Consider the following 23,216-nt stretch of genomic DNA (forward strand, 5'->3'; position numbering starts at 1 on the left):
TACCTGTAAATTACATTTTCAATCTATTTTCCCGTTCATTAAGAAAATCATATAAAGTTATATAAATTTTTTAATCAATACTAAACCGACCTCAAACTAAAACGGCGGCCTTAATGTACGCTCAGGTATAAAAACCAGATAACTTAATTGTTCATACTGAACATTAAAGAAAAGAAACAAACCATCTAAAACTGTTGTACATGAGAACAAAAACAATAAAAGCGATAACCTAAAATACTAGTTTGCTGTCTTTTATTCGGTACTAAAATTAGTTAAGCCCTAGTGCAGTACATTTTGGTATTCCTCATGTTGTATCATAGGTAGTTTGTGTGTAATTATTAAATTTTCATTAAAATAACATTGGAACACACTACTAATCAACACTTGAGTAAAAGGTAACTTTGTAAATTGCACTGAAAAAATAATAGGAACACAAAACACTATAATATTAACTTAACTAATACAATAAAATCATTGAACTGACAGGATTTGTGAAGTAAATATTATTTTAAAAATATTTCATTAATCATTCACTTTTCTATTTCACCGGAACATAATTCTTATATTGTAGATATCCGCACTTCCGAGTGAAAAAGACTTCAATGTCCGATTGTGCAGCTTGATGTTAAACAGTTCCTGCAATGTTGTATATAAATAATTATTGTCACTTGAGCACTCTTCTGAGCACAAAAATTTCATTATCAAACAAAATTGTACACTTTTAGCAAGGGGAGCACCATTACGTAAATTCATACAAAGACAAAGGAATAACTTCATTTACCTTGGTTTACGTTCACATTGATAACACAGTTTATACAAAATAATCACAAAAATTGATTACTAAATCAAATCGATTTTGCCACTGAAGATACCTTCATATTGTTTGTTTACCGTTGTTCTCATTTCAGCAAAAACTGATTTTGTAGCTAAACGGATCCACAATTCAATACCAAAGACTAAATAAAGTACACTTTCATATGTAATTCAGATTTAATTTTATGTTCATAATCAATTTGCATGTTAACTATTTACTGATTTCTTTAGAATAGTGTCCCACGAAGTGAAGTTTCTGAATATCTACGAAGAGACAAGCAACCCATGTGAGGTTTTGGTAAGCTTCTTCAGACTGATTACCTTTTGCTATTACTCATTGAAGAGCAAAGATGTATGAAGGTTCATTTCTGTAGAAAAATCCTTGTTTGAAGAAAACAGATTGTATGCAAGGAGGGGCTCAAATTACATGTTTGTGTTAAGAAAATGTTATTAGAAAACATCAGTAAGAATGTTTCGAACGATTTTGTAGTGAAGTAGCTTAGCATGTGTTAAAGGATATTGTATCAGGTACATGCTAGTATCTCGAGTAATTAAGACAACGATATGCTTACAAGATATCATCTTATGATCTCTATACCATCCGCTCTTAGTTATGTTTGTCGTTAATTGAAGATACACACCGAAATGGCATGTCGTCGAAGGCTATTTACCTGATTGCTAAAGACACTTATAATCCCTTTCAATTATTTAATCTCATCCTGTGAGAAATACACACAGTATAAACGAGTTTGTTGATAACTATAAAAAGGAAAATGCTTTAAATAAGCTGAACATTAGGAAATACGTAACCCTTCCTCGTAATTATTAAAACTCTGCAATGCCAATTGGGAGAGGGGGATACATCCTGCATCAATAGCCTATAATCTTCATTTACTATTATATACGAATGCTAATTACTACGTTTCCTGAGGAGAAACGTCGTGTACTGCATTCATAAGACAAGGTTGTATGTGTGTGTCAAGGTGGTATGCACATTCTGGATAGAGAAGATCTCTCCCTTAGAGATCAAACACCTTTTTCTAATATCTTGGAATTATTTTAATATGATTATATAAATTTGCACTTTTAATTCAGTGATTCATTTAGTATCAATTGAGGGGGTTTCGTGATGATTTTGAAGGAAAATAACTAATGGCACACTAGACAGTAAAACCTAATAAACAAGACCTTAATTGACACGTTAGTTGGAAAAGGTTTGCCATCCCTGCGGTAGACCAATCTTTGAATATGATTTGAATAAATAAATAATGTAGAATACAATTTTGTTTTAATATCTAATTATTACTTGAATCTTGAGCCTAGTTTCTACTAAGAATTCTTCAGATGGAATTTGAAATTTAGTGATAGTGTGCAAACAGTTTATTCCTTAACATCTGTTTGATTTCAGCACCTGATGAGGATTTTTCAAGTGGCAATTGACATTTAGCAAATGTGCAAACTGTGAATTCATAGAAATTATTTCAGTGATCAAATTTAGCAAAGGATGACGTTTCTTGAAATAATCGAACATAGGTATTATATTCTTGAGTACAATAAATTAGGAGTAAATGGCACCTTGAATTAGAATAAAATATTATAATTCGTTTAAATGTTGCCAGGATGCGATACACAATGTGAACTGAGATTAGTGAGTAAACATAGATACATTCTTGCAAACTTTTATACATGATTTACGCAAATGAGTCAGTGCAATTATTGAATTATCTTTGAAAGTATATACCGTAGACCAATCTTAGAATAATATTTGAATAATTAAATAATGTGGAACAGTGTTTTGTAATAATTTCGAGGTATTACTTTACTTAGACTTGATCTTAGTTTCCGCTAAGAATTCTTCAAATGGAATTTGGAATTTAGTGGTATTGTATAAACTGCGAATTCTAAGAGATAATGTAAGTCATGTGTTTAACTTAATCAGGATACGTTGCAGAATTAATGGTCAAAGGAGGTGTATGGGAGTAAACTGGTACGACCTCGCGAGGCGGCGATGCGAGGTTAGTCGAGCTAGAGGACTCTATGATGATGCATGGTTGCTCCAGGGAAGGGCGAGGTTGCACTAAGTCAGCTTCTGCTGGATTGTTCGTTGCTATGGATACCACTGACAGGGTGTGGTCACCTAATACATACCGGTCTTGCTTCTCTGACCAGTTCACAATGCCCGAGGGCACGAGGCCTGCCTGCTTGCATGCCCTAGTTTTACGGAAGTCACCTCTCATAGGTTGCGCCTGCTTCAACTGCCATGCGCTACTTGATCCTTGCCAATAAGAACAAATTCACAACTTCTGATGTAATTCTGGCACTTATTTTCAATGCATGTACAGAGAAACATATGTTTTGGTTTATATTACAGGTTCTCTGATTAAAACCAGACAAGTCTTGCCGATATTACACAAACGTAAAGAACAGTTCATTTGCATAAACTGAACTGCTGGCAACCTTTGTTGACATTGCAAATTAAAATATAACCCCAGCTGTAATATATATTTATGTCTAAGTAGCTAATGACTATTATTATTATTATTATTATTATTATTATTATTATTATTATTATTATTATTATTATTATTATTATTATTATGGATAACTAGAATCTAATCATTCTTCAGCAGTACAAGCACCTTCGTTCATCTTAGGTGTAACATACTGATAAATACTAAAAGGAGTTTTGTATTCATTTGGAAATATTATTTGAAAATTCTCATAACTGCCTTGCCTTGTATGATTCATCAACATAATACATGAATGCGAATATAACTTTGCCCTTGTGCGTAAATAAATTCACTTTCAACGTGCTGAAATTGATCTTGTTTGCATCTTGAGATTATAAAGTTCCTAACACGTTGTATGGTGACAGATTCATTTCCCAGAATTTTCTAAAAATGATCTACATATTTTACTGCTTACGTGTAACATTATGCATCCCACTAATTGATTATTATTTAAAATTACGAATAAATTTGCTTCACAGAACCATGAACAATCTTTTTTCCTGTTTCCTGTGAACTTTTACAGAATGTTGTGATTAATTTGTTTGAGATAGAAGAGAGATGAAATAATAAACAACAAAATCGGACTAATGGGAATAAATATTTGAAGGAGATAGTTTAATTAAATACACACACGAGGGGATATTAGCACACGAATATAAAAAAAACTAATAAAATAACATCTGATTGCTGTGAAACGTAGAATGTATTGGAAATAAACGTAAGGGAGGAGAAGAAGAAGTATTCAATGAATAAGTACAGTTTTAGGTACTGGTGTATAGTAACTATGTCACCCTGAATCTTGGTATCGCACACGGGTTACGGGTTATGTGTGATAATCTGTGTGATGGTGGTGTCAGTGCTAGTATATGAATTTATCAACAATTTGTGGTGTACTAAATAGGTTCCGTCTTCGTTAGGATGAATTCTACCGATTCCAAACCATTTGTAAGGAATTTAAGTCATCCATGGTAGAACTCATGTCAATCGGCTAATATAAAACTCTGCAAAAGTCAATGCACATCGTTGTATAACAAGTACCGATATTAGAAGTCAATGACCATAGCATTCAATATTGCCTCTCTTTATCACCGGAGTGTTCAACTAATTCAACCTCCTACTTAACACATTAAAGGAATTACGCAGGACATAAAATTTAGGTGAAAATATTTCAGTTTTAGTTTCATGTTTCCATAACATGTAATTTCTCTTCACGCGATATATTTTGACTGTCTTTCCTTCCTTTTTCCTTTTGTTGATGGAGTTGTTAGTTGTGGTAAATTATAGGGACAAGCAAGAGAAGAGGCGGTATAACACGAAACAGTAAAAGTGTAGCCACTAGCGAGTTACACCAGCTTCAAAACGGTTTGAGAATATTGGCACGTGTAAGAAGGTCTTCATGAAAGGCTGGAGTGGGGAGTTCACATTGCCGTCATCCTTGAGATGAGCCTCCTCCTCAAAGGTTCCCCTCTTTCTCCTCCTTTTTTCTTTAACAGTGTGTGTGTGAGAGAGAGAGAGAGAGAGGGGGAGAGAGAGAGAGAGACTTGATCTGTTTTCTTATTCTGTGGTGGACGGACTCTTAGTTTCATTTTTCGTAAGGATGGCATGTTTTACAGGGCGCTTTCTCCTATGTAGAAACTTGCACTCTGCTAATTATCTCAGGAGTAGTAACAAATATTTTAGCAAAAAAAAACAGAAAGAAGGTTAAACATAGCCCATTTTGCTACAGCGCTGATGGGCTTTAGCGTACCAACTGACAACTCCTCAGCCCCAAGAACTGCAGATAATGAGGTTACACCTGGTCATCGGGGCGAATCCTCCCTGCCGTTATTCTTAACTTTCTAGACTGGGACACTCGTCTCACTGTCAGATGGTGTTATCAATTAGGCTGAGTGGATTCACGAACCCGGGGCCTCCAGTTAAGAGGTTAAGGGGCAGGCTTGTTACCTATAGACCATGGGACGACAAATATGTACCGATAAGATAATAATCGACAGAAATAATAATTACATGATCAATAACCATGATTAATGTCTTTCTCATGTATACTAGAAGTGTGAATATTTATCGCACAATATCATTTAATAGAGAATTTTCTAAAAATGTACTAAGGAAAATTCCAGTACAAGCAAATGGTTAATGTTTCATAGTTCCTATAATGAGGTAGCTAATTACCACCTATATAGTATTATTGAAGGAAATTATTATTTTATATCCAAGGCACAAAGGAATAACAGAGAGGAACAGTAGGGTGTCCTTTGAAAAGTAAGGTTCGTACATCGTTATGAGTCGGACTTAAAAGCAAGTAATCAAACTTTTGTGTTAACTACTGGCGTTTAGTTTTACAACCTATAATTCTCGAACAGCCAACTGAACACTGAAGAGAATTACTGAACCCAAATAATTAATAATAAATTGTATTGATTTTACATACCACGAATGAATTAAAATTTTCTCTAGAGTATAAAAAGATGAGGCCTCTTTGATTTTAAAAAATCTTCTATATGTCCCTCAGTCATGGCCAGCCATCAGTACTTCACATCACAGCCTGCACGGTTGTTAGGTAACAACGCGTCACGCATTTTTGTATCGCAAGGTTCGTGACTAAAATTTTTTGATAACCCCAGCTGTAATATATATTTATGTCTAAGTAGCTAATGACTATTATTATTATTATTATTATTATTATTATTATTATTATTATTATTATTATTATTATTATTATTGGAATACGATTAATACATTTCGCTCAAATGATTGTTGATTTTAGAATTTACCACACTGAGGCGGATTAGAGAAGGAACTTATTCACTGTAAGTCAGAGAAATTAATTCAGATGTTGATGGTTTGAATTGATAAGAAGTGAAATATTATGAAAGAAAAAGGCTCGTGTTGAAAATCGGTTAAGGATCTCAGTATCATAATAGGTTATCATATTGTTATATATGGACATGTTTGCTTACGTCTTGAATGGGCTACATAACACTTTTAGTTCTGTCCGTAAAAGGAATGTCTTACCATAACCTACTCACGACTTCGAACGGAGAGCGAATTCCTGTCGGGTGATCGGTCAGTTTAATAATTATTTATTAGGGAAAGGATGGTAAAAGGATGAAGGATTAATGAGACAACAATCGTTCCTCACTCGATGATGAAACAACGAATAAAGAGGAGTACAACATTAAGTCTTTGTTGAATCAGCTTGTGGAGGAAAAGGTCTAAGTAACACAGACTTGAGAGACGTGTCTATTGAGAATGTACTCTGTCTGTATATTGTGAACAGAAGATTGGAGTGAACGTATTACCACCACAAATGTTTGGGAAGCACTGTTTGGCTAATTTATACAAGGTTACATAGGATCAAACTCTGGTGCTATTATTTGACCTACTAGAGTGATTAAATGTGAAATATACGGGCCGATAGGTTTCCTGGGGCACTAAAGAACTCCCATTTCAGAGGAAAATGTTGACACTGCCTTCTTGTGAATGGATGTTTAACACGTTATATTATTATCATTATTATTATTATTATTATTATTATTATTATTATTATTATTATTATTATTATTATTATTATTATTATTATTATTATTATTATTATTATTATTACAGTAGTAGGATTAGTATTCATTTAAACCACATGGATAACATACTCTTACCAAATTTAACGAATTATATTAGAAGTTAGTTTACAGCTTATAATCAGTTGGCAAAGAAGTAAGTAAGAAACAGAAGTTGTAATTGTACCTCAGTGAAATAATATGTTCTCTTACACCTGGCCTTAGACGACAACATCTGTTAAAGTGAGCAGTGATTAAGATTTCAACTCCGGGCACATTTCCTAGGAATTGTTTGTGAAAGGAATTCGTTGTTCCAGTTATTTTATGTAATATGTCTCCTAATGCTGTGGTCAGTGATGGCTTAGTGCTTTAAGGGGGAGACCTAGCTTAACACAGGGAAAATAGGCCAATATTCATTCGATTGTTATATATGCTGCAAACGTAGTTGACAAATGCTGCACATAACCCAGTATTGGCATGCTTCAGAGCAATCAGAAGCAACTTCAATAATGTCAAAATTCTAATTACAACATTTCAAAATAAAATGTTCAAAATTTCCCGCCTTTTTAAGGTTTTCCTTCATAACTCTCTTACTGTTTCACGGATAATTATGAATTTTTCAGAGTTTCCTCCCATAGTGTTGTACTACAATCTGTACCTCATTCAGATCAATGGGATTGAAATTAGATTTTATATAACATATTTATTTACAAAATTGTTAATATTTTCTAGCGCTCGGAATAAAAACCCAACAAAAAATCTGAATTACAGTCTATGTTAATGATAGAGGTTCATTTTGTAGTTGGAGTTTTGATACACACTTTAAAAAAAGGAAAAGTACGAAAATTCTTATAAGCTTGGAATTTATAAAGGAAACAGTGATATACTGTTAAAAAGGCGGGAAATTTTGAACATTTTATTTTAAAATATTAAAATTATTAAAATTCTGACATTATTAAAGTTGCTTCTGGTTGCCAGGAAGCATGCCAATACTGGGATATGTGCAGGAATTGTCAACAACAATTGTAGCATATTTAACAATCGAATGAATATCAACCTTTTTTTTTTCCTTTGTTAAGCTGGGTCTCCCCCCAAGAGTGTATATTTAACGTCACTGAAAGACATTTACAATTAGCAAATATTACCTTGATCTACAGGTGGAATCTCTACTCGTTGACGTATTAGTCCAAAGTACAACTAACGGTTACATAGTGATGCCAATAAAACAGTGGTAAAGAGGCATATTAAGCGACAATCCTCATGTTGGTAGGGTGGTCTATTTTATCTCTCCCTTCCCTTAAATACTGGACTTGTCAACGTCAGCGGATGTTAAAAAGTTCGAAATTCAAACAGAAATTGTTCTTCGACGTCAAGTGAAACACACTGCTTGACAATATAGGTATCAGGAAAGTTCTCATTCAGAATTTTGTAACCGGATGTACTGTAGGGTGGTTGGTATTTTCCCTGAAATTGAAGAAAATGGATATGCAGTTTTATAAATGAAAGTAAGTAAGTTCAACATGACAAGACCGCTAAAGGAAATGAACTCGCGCAATCTGAAAAATTCTACAGTAGAGTGCCTGATTACTATGAGCTAATGAAAGTGAATTACTCTTCTGTTCTATGTAATAAATAAATCACCTTGTGAGTATGGATCGACTTATCATTGTAAGTGCGTTTTCTTTAATATCAATTAAATATTGAAAATGATCCGTAAAACTACTTTTTTTTCATAGAACACGTTATCCTTGTTTTATAATTCCTGCTATAAATAATTTAAACAAACAATATGCAGATATCTGTTGGAAAATATATTTTAGGTGTTAATTAAAACGTAACTAATTTCTGTCGTAGAGTAAGCAAGAATTTGAACACTTTCAGTTTTGAGCAGACATTATTAAACAAACCAGTCCAAAGAGAACAACTCACGGGAGGTAGAGAACAATAATTATATTACCCAATCCATTTCAGTTTGTTCTCTTTGGACGTGTGTCTTTCTTTCCTTCATGGAAGAATATTCTTGAAACTGCGTCTTATTCTTCAATGACGTGTTGTTCTATTCAAGGCCGCAAGTTGTCTGCCAGAGTGAGTGTGTCACACCAGTAGTTGTGCCTCCTTGCTACACTTTCGCCACGCCCTTATCGTTTGTGGCCTGCGGGCAGGATCTGCTCTCGATTTTCTCAACGAGACATGCGAAAGTGTAAAATGGAAAGTGCTCCTCAGGTGTTGTTATTATTATTATTGGCTGGTGAGGGAGTAGGAGGAGGCGATGACCGGTCTTCTTCCTCGGGGCTTGTCGGTTCCACCATGGGCGGTGTGGTCTCCATTTCCTCAGGTGTGGCCGTATGGGAGCGGTGTTGGGCCGTCATCGGAGAGAGCTGCGGCTGATCTTCTTCCTTAGACGACATTCTTGTCACTGGAGGTGTTGGAGACGAGGCCGTGCGAGAGGGTGAAAGAGAAGAACCGGCTATTGATGATCCTAAAGATGAAGATGATGATCTAGATGAAAAATTATCCTTTTCAATAGAAAATGACCTGCCCCTTTTTCTGTCATCTTCAAGAGGCTCCCGGTGAATATCTAATCCTGGAGGTGAAATACATCGTCGAGCTAGATGTTCCGGGAGACTGTTATGACGTTGAAAGTGGTTGAGATGGTAACCAGGTGCTGGAATTGCTGTTCTTGGATTTTGTTGGCCCAGAGGTCCAATAACCCCGCCATCTGCTGTCACTCTTCCCATAAAAGAGCGAATTTCTTCAAAATAAGATTCATCTGCCATTACACCTGGACCTAGGGAAAGTGGGGCACGATTTCCTGGTCGCTGTGCCAAAGCAGCACGATGGCCATTTTCATCCAGAATCGTGGGTCCATCCGCTTCGTGCTTCTTTAAATGACGATCCAGGTTGGTTTGTTGTCCAAAGCACCTGTCACAGAGAGGGCATTTGAATGGTTTCTCCTTGTTGTGGATATTCCGCACGTGACGTTGTAGATTGGACGAAATGCTGAACGAGCGCTCGCAGTATTTACATTTGTATGGCTGTTCTCCCGTGTGTGTCCTCAGGTGACGTGTAAGATTGGCAGAACGTGGAAATACTTTGCCACAGAACTTACACGCGTAGCGGTCCTTGAGTTTACCTCCAGCACTACTACTTCCTCCATTAGCATGAGGTTCTTGGTGGAGGTAAGGTTTTTGAAGAGCTGGATGTTGTTGGGACTGATGATGGCTTCTCATAACATCAAAGGATGGAGGAGTTGGAACACCAGACTGAGAGGGCTGATGTCCATTGAGCAAGCTAGGATTCAGGAACGGATACGGTCTAGGTGGTTGAGGATACCCTGGGGGACTAACAGGGTATGGCATTGGTAACCTTGGGCCTCCATCTTTGGATGCAGCCCCTCTATACATTGCTTCTAGCATAATAGGATGTAAAGGTTGGTGGGAAAATAATACAGGGTAAGGATTTATGCTAGGAGAAGTAGCCTTAATATTGTGGTTAGGAGTGCTACTATTGTTATTATTAGGAGAATGGGGACTTGATTGCAGGTCTTCGTCTTCCTTGTCAGCACGATCTTTATCCTGAGATGGTGGTGAATACGGCGAAGGAGATCGCAGTATGACGTTTTGATTTTCGTCTTCTATACGACGCCTTATCATGACCAGGGAAAGTTTCTTATGTTCAACGCGGAGATCTAGTGGTTGATCATCGGCTGGTCCGGCTGGAGGGCGTCCAGCAGGGGACATATGAGGTCCTGCAGACCGAGTGTTCCGTGACAGATCAAATGGCATCTCGGCATCACGGTGATCCTCTTCCTCCTCAGGTACCCGCACCGACAATGGGTAGACGGCTGCCTGCTTCGGCGAGCTGTGCCCGCTAGAAGAGAGCAGCATCTTACGGGGGCTCGAGTCCTTCTCACGCATGGTACAAGTCCTCACATGGGGCAGTGAAGCGATCCGGGGATAGAAGCAGTACACACTCATCGGGGTTGTAGGTGCGTCGTGCTGCGGCTGGCAGCTATGGTAGGGCCCCTCTCTGCAAACAAAGAAAGAGACCAGTGTCAGAAACATTGACCAACACACAGAATTTTATATTAAACTTTATTTGTTACTTCTGAAACAAGTTTAAGGAATTTAAAGTTTCCTGAAAAAAAAAACATAACAGAAATATTAATGTCATAGGTGTTACGTTCCACTAACTACTTTTACATTTCTCGGAGACGCCTATGTGCCGGAATTTTGCTCCACAAGAGGCTGACGTATTTGAGCGCTTTTAAGTACCATTAGACCGAGCCAAGATCGAAGTCGCCAGCTTTGATTCAGGATTGGTGATTGTGCTGTTCCCAACGTTTCTACAGCTCGATTAGTTCTATACCGCATATCTTTAAATAATCAAAAATTGAGTCTGATCACCGCCGTCTTGGTCACCCTCTGCTTCCCTTATCTTCCATGGCTGAGGTCATAATTATTTTGGATAATCTATCCTTCTTCGTACTCCTCACATGACTCCATGATTGAATCCGATTTATACAAACAACTTCATCCTTCGAGTTCATTCCTAACTTAGCCTTCACCTCCTCAGTCGAAGTACCCTCTTCCCATTGTTCCTGCAATCATTCTCACTCCCTCATATATGTTAATTATTACCTGCGAATAGGCTCTAGATTCCATCGAACGGAATCATAAATTAATTAATTATTTGCCAACCCCAGTGTTCGGTTATTCATTGACTTTCTATTGCCAAGGTAGTAGGTTCGTTGCTCGGCATACGTCGATGACATTTGGGTCTATCTAAAAGCGACACGTCAAAACAAAACAAGTTAAAAACAAAAAACGAAAACAAAGAAAAAGAAAAAACTAAACTGAAACAGAATAAAATACGCACAATACCACTATACACTTTTTACCGGTATTTCAGAAAAAATCTTCTGTCATAAATTAAGTTCACAACATGTCATGTTTGAAAACAAAGCTTGTATATTCCACAGCTACTGTTATCCGTTACCTGTAACATCCTATTTAACATTCGAATGCCTTGACAGATTTTCAACACATCCTGTGACTTTGCTTTTTAATTTTGACTCCCTTTATGGAATAAGATACTCTGCACTAAATTGTATGAGATTTCATTGTAATGACTTCAAAAAGTAGCACCAAGAGTTATCCACAATGCATCTTTATATTTTAATCAACAAGTATTCCGCAATTAATTCCTATCAAACAATATAATTCATAAATAATAATAATAATAATAATAATAATAATAATAATAATAATAATAATAATAATAATAATAATAATAATAATAATAATAATAATAATAATAATTTATTTAATGTGTGCAAGAGATAGTTACAGGTTCAATTTATTAATATGTTAATAATACTACTACTTCTGTAATATATGTGGTTTAGTTACAAGATTAAATTTTCTCAAGTAGTAATGTTATTAGAAGAGTTATGCATATAAGAAACAGAGTAATGTAAACATGTAAACAACATAATGAATGAATAAATACTACTACTACATTGGTTCAATGAACCCTGATCTCATAAGGATATGATTTGACTGCTCGCTTCTTTTTATCCACACCTTTTTTCAAGAAATTTATAATTTAATTCCACATTAAATCATTTTAGGCTTTGTTAGCTCTAAATAGACCACCTTTAATCACTAGTTTACGTCATTGTATGCCATATAGGGTGCATACATTGTATCAGTCACTTTTTACCGTATTGGGGTAAAGGTAAGTCGTTCAAAAATTCCCTTTAAGACATCGCGTCGTACATAGTGGTAACTGAAATATTGTGCATGTTCCTCATTTTGAAATACTGCAAGAATTGCCTATTTCTAGGCCTAGAAATTATTTCATTCTCTCAAATTTCACGTTCTTTCTCTTCCCCTAACCGATAGTATTAATTTCTAGATCTCTCAATTCTTGCTTAGATATCACGAGATGCTCATAATTTGCGTTATTCCTGTTAGAGTCGAGATAATCGCCACCTTCAATGCCTGTCAGACTTAATATTAGTTGTCTGATGTTATAAGATATCGTTATTTATTTAATTATTGGTTATAAAGTTGCTACAGTGTAATGAAGTTATGTAGACTTAAGAGTGCATACAGTGTCTTCCAAACTATAAATAGAGAAGTTGTTTACAAGATTTAACATGTAATGTGCTTAGGTTCTGTTTAAAGTCCTGCGATGAGTTATCGCAATCATATGCAATATGTGAGACTGGAGCCTAACACTACCGTACATCGTAATTAACGGTATATACACATAAAGTTCGTACTCATGGACAGGAAATTAAAGGGGTAATGTCGTAAAATATAAATATGCCTTCATATCTTACCACTCATTCCATAGCTATTAGTAAAGAATGATTCTGTTCTTTGTTACAGGTCAAAGTAAATGTACCGATTATGTAGTGCTGAATGGTTTGCATTCTGAAGCACCAATTTACCTCGGATGGACTACCAAAATACTTTTGCACTGGAACTCTGCATTTTTTCAGTAATTCACTCTATTTTTTCGCATGAATATTTATGAAACTAAAAGGATTCCCAAGTCGACAAACATCTTAGATTTGTTATCAGAATGGTGGTTCACATGGAGTATTAATTGAAATTCCTACGTAGTCTTCCGTAATGTCCAATGATGGAATCAAATCGTTAATGAGTCTGCGTGGGAATATATATTTTTAGTTGCAGATATACATATCACGATTTCCCGTATAGTGTACAAATTCATGGACACCACAGACGTTCCGGCTCTCCGATTACCGTGTATCTTACGAATGATTGAACTATCATCCGTATCAAGTCCACTGCATCTTTCTCCGACTTAGCTGAACTACATTTCTGTTTTGTATAAAAAATTTAGTTCCTGTGTTCCAGTCTCCTCATTTGAGTAGATTACATTTATTAGTTTCATTATTCGTAAAATGTATGTAGCTTGAATGCACTGCACTTGGCTACTAAGGGTGTGTATAATTATTTCCTTAGGCGTCCCATCTGGAGCAAACAGGATGAAAGATCCAATATCCTGTATTTTTCACACCATTATTTTATCAGAAAATAAAAACCAGTAAATCATCACAATCCAGCAGATTTTGAGGAAAGTAATTCTCATAAGGATATGACAAAATGCGTATTTTGGAATCAAATGTTCATATTTTAATATTAAATTTCTTTCAGTGAATGTTTGTACCTTTCTATTTTCTCTTTCCAAGGTCTCAAATGTTAGGTTTATCATTTCGATTTATTTTGATAAAATACTTATAGTTTGCATTTTATTTTCCGTCATTTAATCCAACTTAGTGCTTTTATGGAAATTTGCAATTCCGTCTTCACATTTGTATTTAGTAATGATACGTTATTCATACTCCTGTTGTGTAAAAAGTAGTGTATATCTACTACTACTACTAATACCACCACCACCACCACCACCACTGCTGATAAAAATAATAATAAAACACCAGGAAAAATAGACAATTCAATGGTGAAGTATTGATCACGTGAAAATTTTTGTCAGCCTTATGAACATGGAGTAGATGACAGCGAATGGTTCAGAAGCCATTCACTTTGCTTAGGCGCCCAGTTTTGGAGAAAAATCTCGGCATTTAAAATAGTTTTCTTTAAACTTCAGTCCTCTTGATTTATCGACCTCCCTTCCCCCTGAATCGTTAATTTATTCATTTCTACTTTCTCCAACTGGAGATTGCTCCTGAGGACAAAGTATAAAAAAACAAGTTGAATATTAACAGTAATTGTGATTTGATTACATAAAGGTTTATAGGCATATGCCGAAAGGAATTGTGGATGTATAACATGTTGGCTGACTTTTGAACAGTTTGTCAGTTACGTTCTGTCAAAAGGAAACCATTGTACCCACTGTCACATCCGTTGGCGTTGAAATAACTTTATGGACGAGTATATTGCTCCATTTCCCTCAACTTATAATTGCTGTGGAAGGAGGTGCATTACAGTAACTTGTACATCCTTCTCACGTCAGATAACGTGCTGAGTTCGAGACCCAGGGGCTATACCTAACCTGTCACCGTTATGTTCATGTAATACGAATAATTTCAACTATTTTTCAGTTTCCGTTACCACGGCACAGAAAAGATGTTCCTTTCAAATTTCAGATGCTTCTCACCGTGAGAGATTTGCTCTGACTGCTTTCCTGTGGTCAGCAGGAACTTTTCGAATAAGTTCGTATTAAGTGGAACATTTCGCCAAGTTCCCGCGTTACTTTCTTCTCTAATGATATGTAAATGTAGAAAAGTGACAGTGTTCCGAGATTGGCTGATCACCATGATCGCTTTAATTTTTGAATAGATTACCTTTGCGACATTCACTAGATGGCTTCAACAAAAAGAAAGTGCATGCAGAAGACAAGTGTTAAGTTCACTTTTAATCTTGTGAGGATTGCAAAAGGAACAATCAAAATCATTTTCTTTTTCGTGGTTGAACGTCACGCTAACTTATGGAAAAAAGTGAAATGGCGTATGGCTTTTAGTGCCGGGAGTGTGCGAGGACAAGTTCGGCTCGTCAGATCCAGGCCTTTTGATTTGACTCCCGTAGGCGACCTGCGCGTCGTGATGAGGATGAAATGATTATGAAGACGACACATACGCCCAGCCCCCGTGCCAACGAAATTAACCAATTATGGTTAAAATTCCCAACCCTGCCGGGAATCGAACCCGGGACCTCTTTGACCAAAGGCCAGCACGCTAACCATTTAGCTGTGTACACACACACACAACTTATGGAAGAATTGCGGCGACGCAAGAAATGAAAGGTAAAGGGTTGGGAATACAGCGTCCGTGTCCTTAATTAAGGTGAGAATGGGAAAGCATTAAAAAAAACCATCGTTAGGGCCTACGGAGGGGTTCGAATCAACCATCTCCCTAAAGCATGCTCACAGCTATGCGACTCAAACCACGCAGCCAGCTCGCTCGGATTCATAAATCACAACCATCTTGGTGATCAATGAACAACGGTGCTCTTGCGTGAACTGAGGACGTATATTGATTCAGTTCCGGTTGCGGAGGGAGTCTTCTTCTTTTACATGAGCTTCTTATCAATCATATAAAATCTAGATTAATAAATATAGACTAAATGTAGAAATGTACGTGGCACACTGTGTCTTCCCGCATTAATATGGTCTTATGTAGAAGTAGTATGTCAAACCGAAACCACATACTGTAGCAGCAACGTAATCCCCACCTCCTTCCCAGTGACTGCGTAGAACACATCAGCAGAATCCCAAAAGATGACTAAGAGGGTAGACTTTCTTGGAGATGACAATTTGAGAGAGTGGATTGGTAACCCCAGCTAAGCCCAGAATTCCTTTAAAGCCGGACTGAGTGACCCCAACTTAGCGGGTTCGATCCTGACTCAGTCCGGTGGTATTTGAAGGTGCTCAATTACGTCAGCCTTGTGATGGTAGATTAACGTAAAAGAACTCCTGCGGGACAAAATTCCGACACCTCGACGTCTCCGAAAACCGTAAAAGTAGTTAGTGGGACGTAAAGCAAAATATTATTATTATTATTATTATTATTATTATTATTAATTCATTTAACTTACTGATGATTACATTTAACGCATATGAATATCAAGATCGTGAGATTATGTGTGTGTAAAATCTAAGATCTAGAGTTGACCAAGCTAAGAAAAAAGTTAGGAATCCACAAACCAATATTTACATAGCTTTAAATGCAGTGGGAACTATATATCTTTACTAACAGCATAACATTGTTTTTGTATAGTCTGACCCCTGGTTGGATGGTCAGAATTCCGGTATTCGGTCTGTGACGTTCCATGTTCGATTTCCGGTCGATTCATGTGATTTTAACCATGCATGATTAATTCCAGGGACTCGATGCATGGGGTTTTGACTTAACCTAAAAGTTAACCTAAAGTGCCATACACTACATATCCTTCCACTAGATTCCCACGTAACAGATAACAGGCGCCGCCAAAGGCGTTATAAGACAGCAATAGCCACGCAGAATTCTTTATTAATTTTTATACTCTTTGCTTTTATTGTTGTTATTATTATTATTATTATTATTATTATTATTTTCACGTGAAGCAACTTCATGATTTTATTCCCCCCTCCCCTTGCCTTGCTCTCTTGCCAGTATTTCTTCATTTTTTAACTACGTTCCCTCCTTGTTTCCCCCGTCCAGACAGATTTCCTTTGCTCCCTTTCATTCCCATTCATCTCCCCGAATTCCTCCATAATTGTTTTTCTGAACATTGCATTATTTAATATCCCGTTCCTTGTGATATCCATCTCAGCCACATCTTGTTTAACTACGATTATTATCATTTGTACCTTACTGTTATCGTTTCGGAAGGAATAGTCCTTTTCGAACTATCTTGTCCCTTTCTGCGAACAAAGAAAGTTTCTGAATTCTAACCGGACAAGTCTTGGTAGAAAGTGAAATCGCTCTCTTGCTGTGTGTGGACCAGTTTTAATCGCTATATATAGCCAGACACATATCATACGATCGACTTCGTTATGAAAGATCATCAGATTTCATGACGCTAAAAAGGAAGGCCAAATGGCAGCTGGTTGCTGGGTGGTTCATCATCTTATTTGGGTCAGTAACACTAACAAGCCGTCGTCCACTTCCTGCCTTCCAGCAAACTTGCGGAGGAACATTACTCAAGCCTCCGACAGGAACACACACAAGGAGCCGACGACATTTCTACGAAACGAATGTAATAGCAATATCTTCAAAACAGGTTATTGTCAAACAAACTTTCAAATGTAATAGCGCATTCGTAGCATTAACGAATAGCAGAACAATAATATCAGGAATTTGGAAACACTGGTATCTACTCCTTCTTCTTCTGGTGCTTTATCTCACGAAAGGTTGGCGACATTGCTGGAGTAAGATATCCTATTTTGTGTTTCCTATGGTAGTTGATCGGCAAGGTCAAATCTGACTTACAGGATGTTTAAAGGACATGGAGATAGTAAAGGAATTTGTATGCCTTGGGTCAGTCATCAATGACACGGGAAGCTGTGAAATAGATATCAAAAGGTGCATTGTTCTAGGTCGTGCTGCAGTGGTTATACTCACTAAGATCTGGTAGAACCGGGCAATATCAAAAGCTGTGACGATGCGCTTGGTGGAATCACTAGTGTTCTCTGTCTTTTTGTACGGCTGAGACCTGAACCGTGAATGCTAGAGACAAAAGTAAAATTGATGCCTTTGAGATGTGGTGTTGGCGGAGAATGCTGTGTGTACCCTGCATGAAAAGAAGAAGAAGTGTTTCCATTCTGAACGAACAGAGCATCAAGAAACGTATATTTTCCCATGTGGCCACTTAGAAAATACAATTTTGCAAGGCAAAGTTGAAGGCAGCAGAGCACGGGGAAGAACAGCAAGTAGATAGTTAAATCAGACGAAGAATATCACTGGCCTGTCTCTTCAGATCATTTAAAGGAAAGCTGAAAACCACTCTGGATGGAGACATATCGTCAAGATTGCAACGCAGAAATGATATAATTATGAGTTCTCGACGCTCAGCAATGAGCTAAACAACTAATGTTGATATCAGGGTTGCATTCTCGTGGAACTCGAACCAGAGCCAGACGTTCCGGGCCCTGGATAATCCCCACTAACATCAATGTTCTCCTCCTTACTTTCCATGATAACATGAACAAATTTTGAAATTTTGGAAGATGTGATCAAAATAGGTTGCTTTCCTGAGTTTTGTGCAGGTTAAAAGTTCATGAGATTTCCCGGCATAGCGGAATGCCTTCTTGTTGGTGACGTGCTCTACCTATGAATTCTTGAACATTGTGCGATACATCCATATTTCAAAGATCTGTATACGATTCATTGATGAAGACTAATGTAGATTCCTCATCACCTTAAAGCAGCAGCGGGAGCATATTGCGAACACTTCACGATACGCCAAAGAATTCGAATCCGGGGTCGAAGATGCACACAAAAGGTTTTGAAAATGAAAATCATCAGCCTGTTCCCAGTCATTCGACTGGGTCAGGAATGGGATAAATGAAGCCCCCAATCTAGCGGTGAGGATAGGAACTGTGCCGGCTACCGAAGCCTGTCGCGCTCCTCTGGGGCTATTATTAATGATTCACAGATGAAATGAAATAATACTGAAGAGTGTTGCTGGAATGAAAGATGATAGGGAAAACCGGAGTACCCTTAGAAAACCCTATCCCATCTCAGCTTTGTGTAGTACAAATCTCACATAGAGCGACCGGGATTGGAACCACGCAACCCAGCGATAAGAGGCCGACTCGCTGCCACCTGAGCCTCGGAGGCACCAGACAAAATGTTTTTATTTCACAATTTATATCTTGACACTCAGAAATGAACTGACAGTAGTAAGGATTTTCTTCGAAGAATCCTATACTGCATCACAATGAAAATAGACATAGTATACAATTTTTTCCAGAGAGGAATATTTTAAAATTAAGTTGGAAGCAACATATTAACAAAATGAATAAAAGGAGAGAAAACAAACGCAATTTCTGAAGATACAGGAGCTGATAATCTCATTGTCTTCCCCGTTAAAATTAATTATCGCCACCAACACCATCTTTTGCTACTTAGATAAAATGGAAACAATTTTGGGTGGAACTAAGACTTGCCTGCACCCTTAAGTCCACGAGAAGGACAGGAACATCAAACATAAACGTAATATAAGATATATGATGGGAGAGGAATATACCGTCCCTGTTCTGCCAAAACGGCGAATGTAACAATGCTCTTCCTATCCATTATTTCCCTTAAGACTGGTCACGCCTTCCAGCCACATATTGATATGCGGTCCATCATAACAATTTTCGTTGAGTTCATTTTCCTATGCGCGTGTATAAAGGAAAATGAACCTCAAATACATCACACTCTAGGAGTGGGTAAATATCATGCAAAGATACATTCCTTCAGTATGTTACAGTAAGGTTCATTTTCCTTTACACACGCACATAGGAAAATGAACTCAACGGAAATTGTTCTGATGGACCGAATATCAATATGTGGCTGAAAGGCGTGACCAGTCTTAAGGGAAATACTGGATAGGAAGAGCATTGTAACATTCGCCGTTTTGGCAGAACAGGGACGATATGAAGCTGTGAATTTTAAAATCACCGCCAAAGAAGTTCCAACGCAAAGTAAGAGGAATGGAAAATGATTGAAGGTATGAAAAGTCGGGATCATAAAGACTAGCAGTGGACATCTTATTACTGCAAGGTGAATAAAATCAGCGAGAAGACCTTTAAAAATAATTCATCGTGTGGGGGGGCCTCTTGGATACGTCACAACAGTCATTTCATTAGGAGATGTGTAGGCGGGTGTCCGCACTGCATCCGACCCACTTGCCACAGTTTAGCCGCAGGCTACTGTGGTTAGCTCATCGCGGATGTTTGGAGGCTGCTGGCCATCGCATCTCACCTCCATCCGCTCTGGAGATGAGTGAGAAGAACAAGTTTACATAGTTCAGTGGGTATGACAAACGGCGACCTCATATCCGGCAGTCACCACGTCGTGTCCGGATCCAGGTGAAAGTCTATACAGGGCATCCCAAAATCATGTCTATACATAAGGCTAAGTTCACTATACATTGAATATGTTTTAATAACGGGCTTAATAATATCATTCATGTTAATAACATATATGTTTACGGTCATCGCACAAAAGGCGCACTGAAGCTAATCAGAATTCACTCCAGTGTTTGCACGCATCTTTTCCCACAGTTCACCAGGCTTGAAAATACTTTTAAGGAAGAAGTCTGCTCCAGAAGACCTCAGACACTAGGCTATGTTTTATGCACGTTCTTCACCACCAACCTGTTGTACGCAATTTCAAACTGTAATAATATTCTCTAAAGAAAAAATGTTAACTTTTAAATACTGCATGGAACTCTCTTTGCCAGGAGTTTGTATAGGTTTCTTTCCAACTGCTTCATGAGGCCTCGTTCATGGAATTTCTTTATTTTTAACTTATTATGAATTCCTGTACATCAAAATTAATTATACAATATTTCACGAAAATTACTTCTATTTTCCACCTGATGTTTAGTGTTTCTCAATGCTTATACTATCTCGATCAACTATAAATCCGAATTTCATTTCTACGATATATCTTTATCTCTTAGATAGATAACAATGGGGACAGTATTAGTCATTGTCTTGTCTTCGCACACACATACATACATACATACATACATACATACATACATACATACATACATACATACATACATACATACATACATACATACATACATACATACATACATACATACATACAGTACATACATCTCCGTTATAGACTGTTACGCCTTTCAGAGTTCAGTCAGGAAGCATCTGTGAATTATCCAAGCATCTTCACAATCATCTGTTTCCAACTAACTCTGTTTAATGGTTTAATACACAGTTCTTACTTTTAAAACATCAACAACTTTATCTGACTGTTATCGCCAAGGTCTGTCTGTGTTCCTCTTAATGGTGGTGGTGGTGGTGGTGGTTATTATCTTTTAAGAGGAAGTACAACCACCCTCTCTTAACACTATTAATCAGAGGGAAAAATGGAAGGGTCCATCACTTCAAAACCAGACGTATTGGCCAAAGAAAGACAAGTCCAACGAAGGGCGTGAGAATTAAAGACTCCCTAGACCTCTAAAACCTAATGCCGTAGGGGTCGTAATAGAGCAAGAGTTTACTAACGGCGTCGGATTCGGATGATAAAATTGAGGAGACTGGTATTAGTAAGTGGAAACAATGCCAGGCTCAGATAGGAGAAGCATGGTCACCATTCCAGGCTCCCAAGTTGAGAACCTCTAGTCCCCCTTTTAGTAGCCTCTTACAGTATTCAGAAAATACAGTGGGTATTATTCTACCGCCCCATCCACATGGGAGGGGAGCGTGCTTCTCCTACCTTCCATAACCGAGTCCATTCTTCTCCTAGGTAATTATTCCCTCCATTCTTCTCACTTGACCCTGCACTGAAACCAGTTTATGCGTACAGTTTCATCTTACGAGTTAATTCCTAACTTAGCCTTCATCTCCTCATTTTCAATACACACCTACTAATGTTCTCACCTGTTTCGGCAGTATTTTTTTCCAGCGGTTTAGCGTTACCCTAATACATTTCACTGGTGTGAACATAGGAAACCACGGAAAACTATCTTCCTGGCTGCGATACGAACCAACCATATTAAACTCACAGCTACGTAATAACACTGTAACCTCAGCAATCTTTCTCTCTAACTTCACGTCTGTGTTAATTCCAACTTGTGAATAAGGTATTCTGATTTCACCTTCATCAGTTACACTATTTTATATTAAATTACATTAAATTTATCAAAGAAAATTAGTTTTGTTTCCGAATTCAAAACACGAATTAATGTATAAAATTTAGTAGACGCCTGGTTGCCTGAAAGGATTCCCTCGAACAAGTTATAAGTACATACACGTTAGTAAGAAATAGCATTCTTATCGGTGCACTGTTCGGTTTCTTACCGAAGCAAATTACATCCTTTTGACTTCGGCGAGCTGCACTATTTTCAGGGTTTGGAATATGCAAATCTCTGTATTCGAGATGGATTGTTTTGTTGCTTTACAAAGATGCTACGCAAGTAGCGAAATAGTGAAATTTTAAACTCTCCATCAGGACATTGGTTGTATTTGTAATTGACCACACTCGGCAAGCATTCTCTACTATCTAATCGCTTCATAGTGAAATCGCCAATCTTATCGAGCTGTGAAGTTTTAAACTATTCCTCAGAACTTTGGCGTGCTCACCCATTACGCAAGTTAAAAGAGAAGAAAAAAGGCCTGTAAATGTGCGCACAATCTTAAGTGTGGTCAGCCAGATGTTAAAGGTTAGTACATGAGTAATACTAACATGGTTCAGGTCTGGTGTGTGTGTGCTTCTGGCATACAGTGTTGGCGCTTCTGTTCTGAACGTGATCCAAGCAGGCTCCTTCACTCACTTCGCCCGCATAACACAGATGTTAAACATGTAATCAATCTAGCTGCACTGTTGGTACAAATTTACTGGAAATTAATTGGACAAAGGAAGTCAGTTCTTTTCGTTTGTTACACAGAAAAAGACATCGCCAACAGCAGCGAAGCAAGTATACTTAACTTTGATATTTAAATGCTGGATAGCCAAAACATGAAAAAAGAAAACTATTGTAGTTAAAAACACAATATCGGCTGATTGGCTCTCTGCCAGTAACCTTTTTTACAGAAGAAAAGAGATGAAAAGAAAAGGAACTTGTAACATTCTCCACGACAGAGCATGGTTACCCAGTAGTTGTGCATGTTAGCTATCTGG

The 23,216-nt window shown here is 37.3% G+C and overlaps 1 protein-coding gene across 1 annotated transcript; it reads right to left on the reverse strand.

Annotated features, from left to right (window-relative positions):
- Window positions 1-9,099: 9,099 nt before the first annotated feature.
- Window positions 9,100-10,857, reverse strand: LOC136864194 (transcription factor hamlet-like). Its single transcript, XM_067140874.2, has one exon. It carries the CDS (start codon window positions 10,855-10,857, stop codon window positions 9,100-9,102), a length of 1,758 nt encoding a protein of 585 aa, XP_066996975.2.
- Between the last annotated feature and the right edge of the window lie 12,359 nt (window positions 10,858-23,216).

The sequence above is a fragment of the Anabrus simplex genome, chromosome 1 (assembly GCF_040414725.1).
Source record: "Anabrus simplex isolate iqAnaSimp1 chromosome 1, ASM4041472v1, whole genome shotgun sequence".
In the NCBI taxonomy this organism is placed as follows: Eukaryota; Metazoa; Arthropoda; class Insecta; order Orthoptera; family Tettigoniidae; genus Anabrus; species Anabrus simplex.

Excerpts from the sequence above, each read along its gene's own strand:
- LOC136864194 (XM_067140874.2), bottom strand. The coding sequence starts at position 10,857 with ATGAGTGTGTACTGCTTCTATCCCCGGATCGCTTCACTGCCCCATGTG.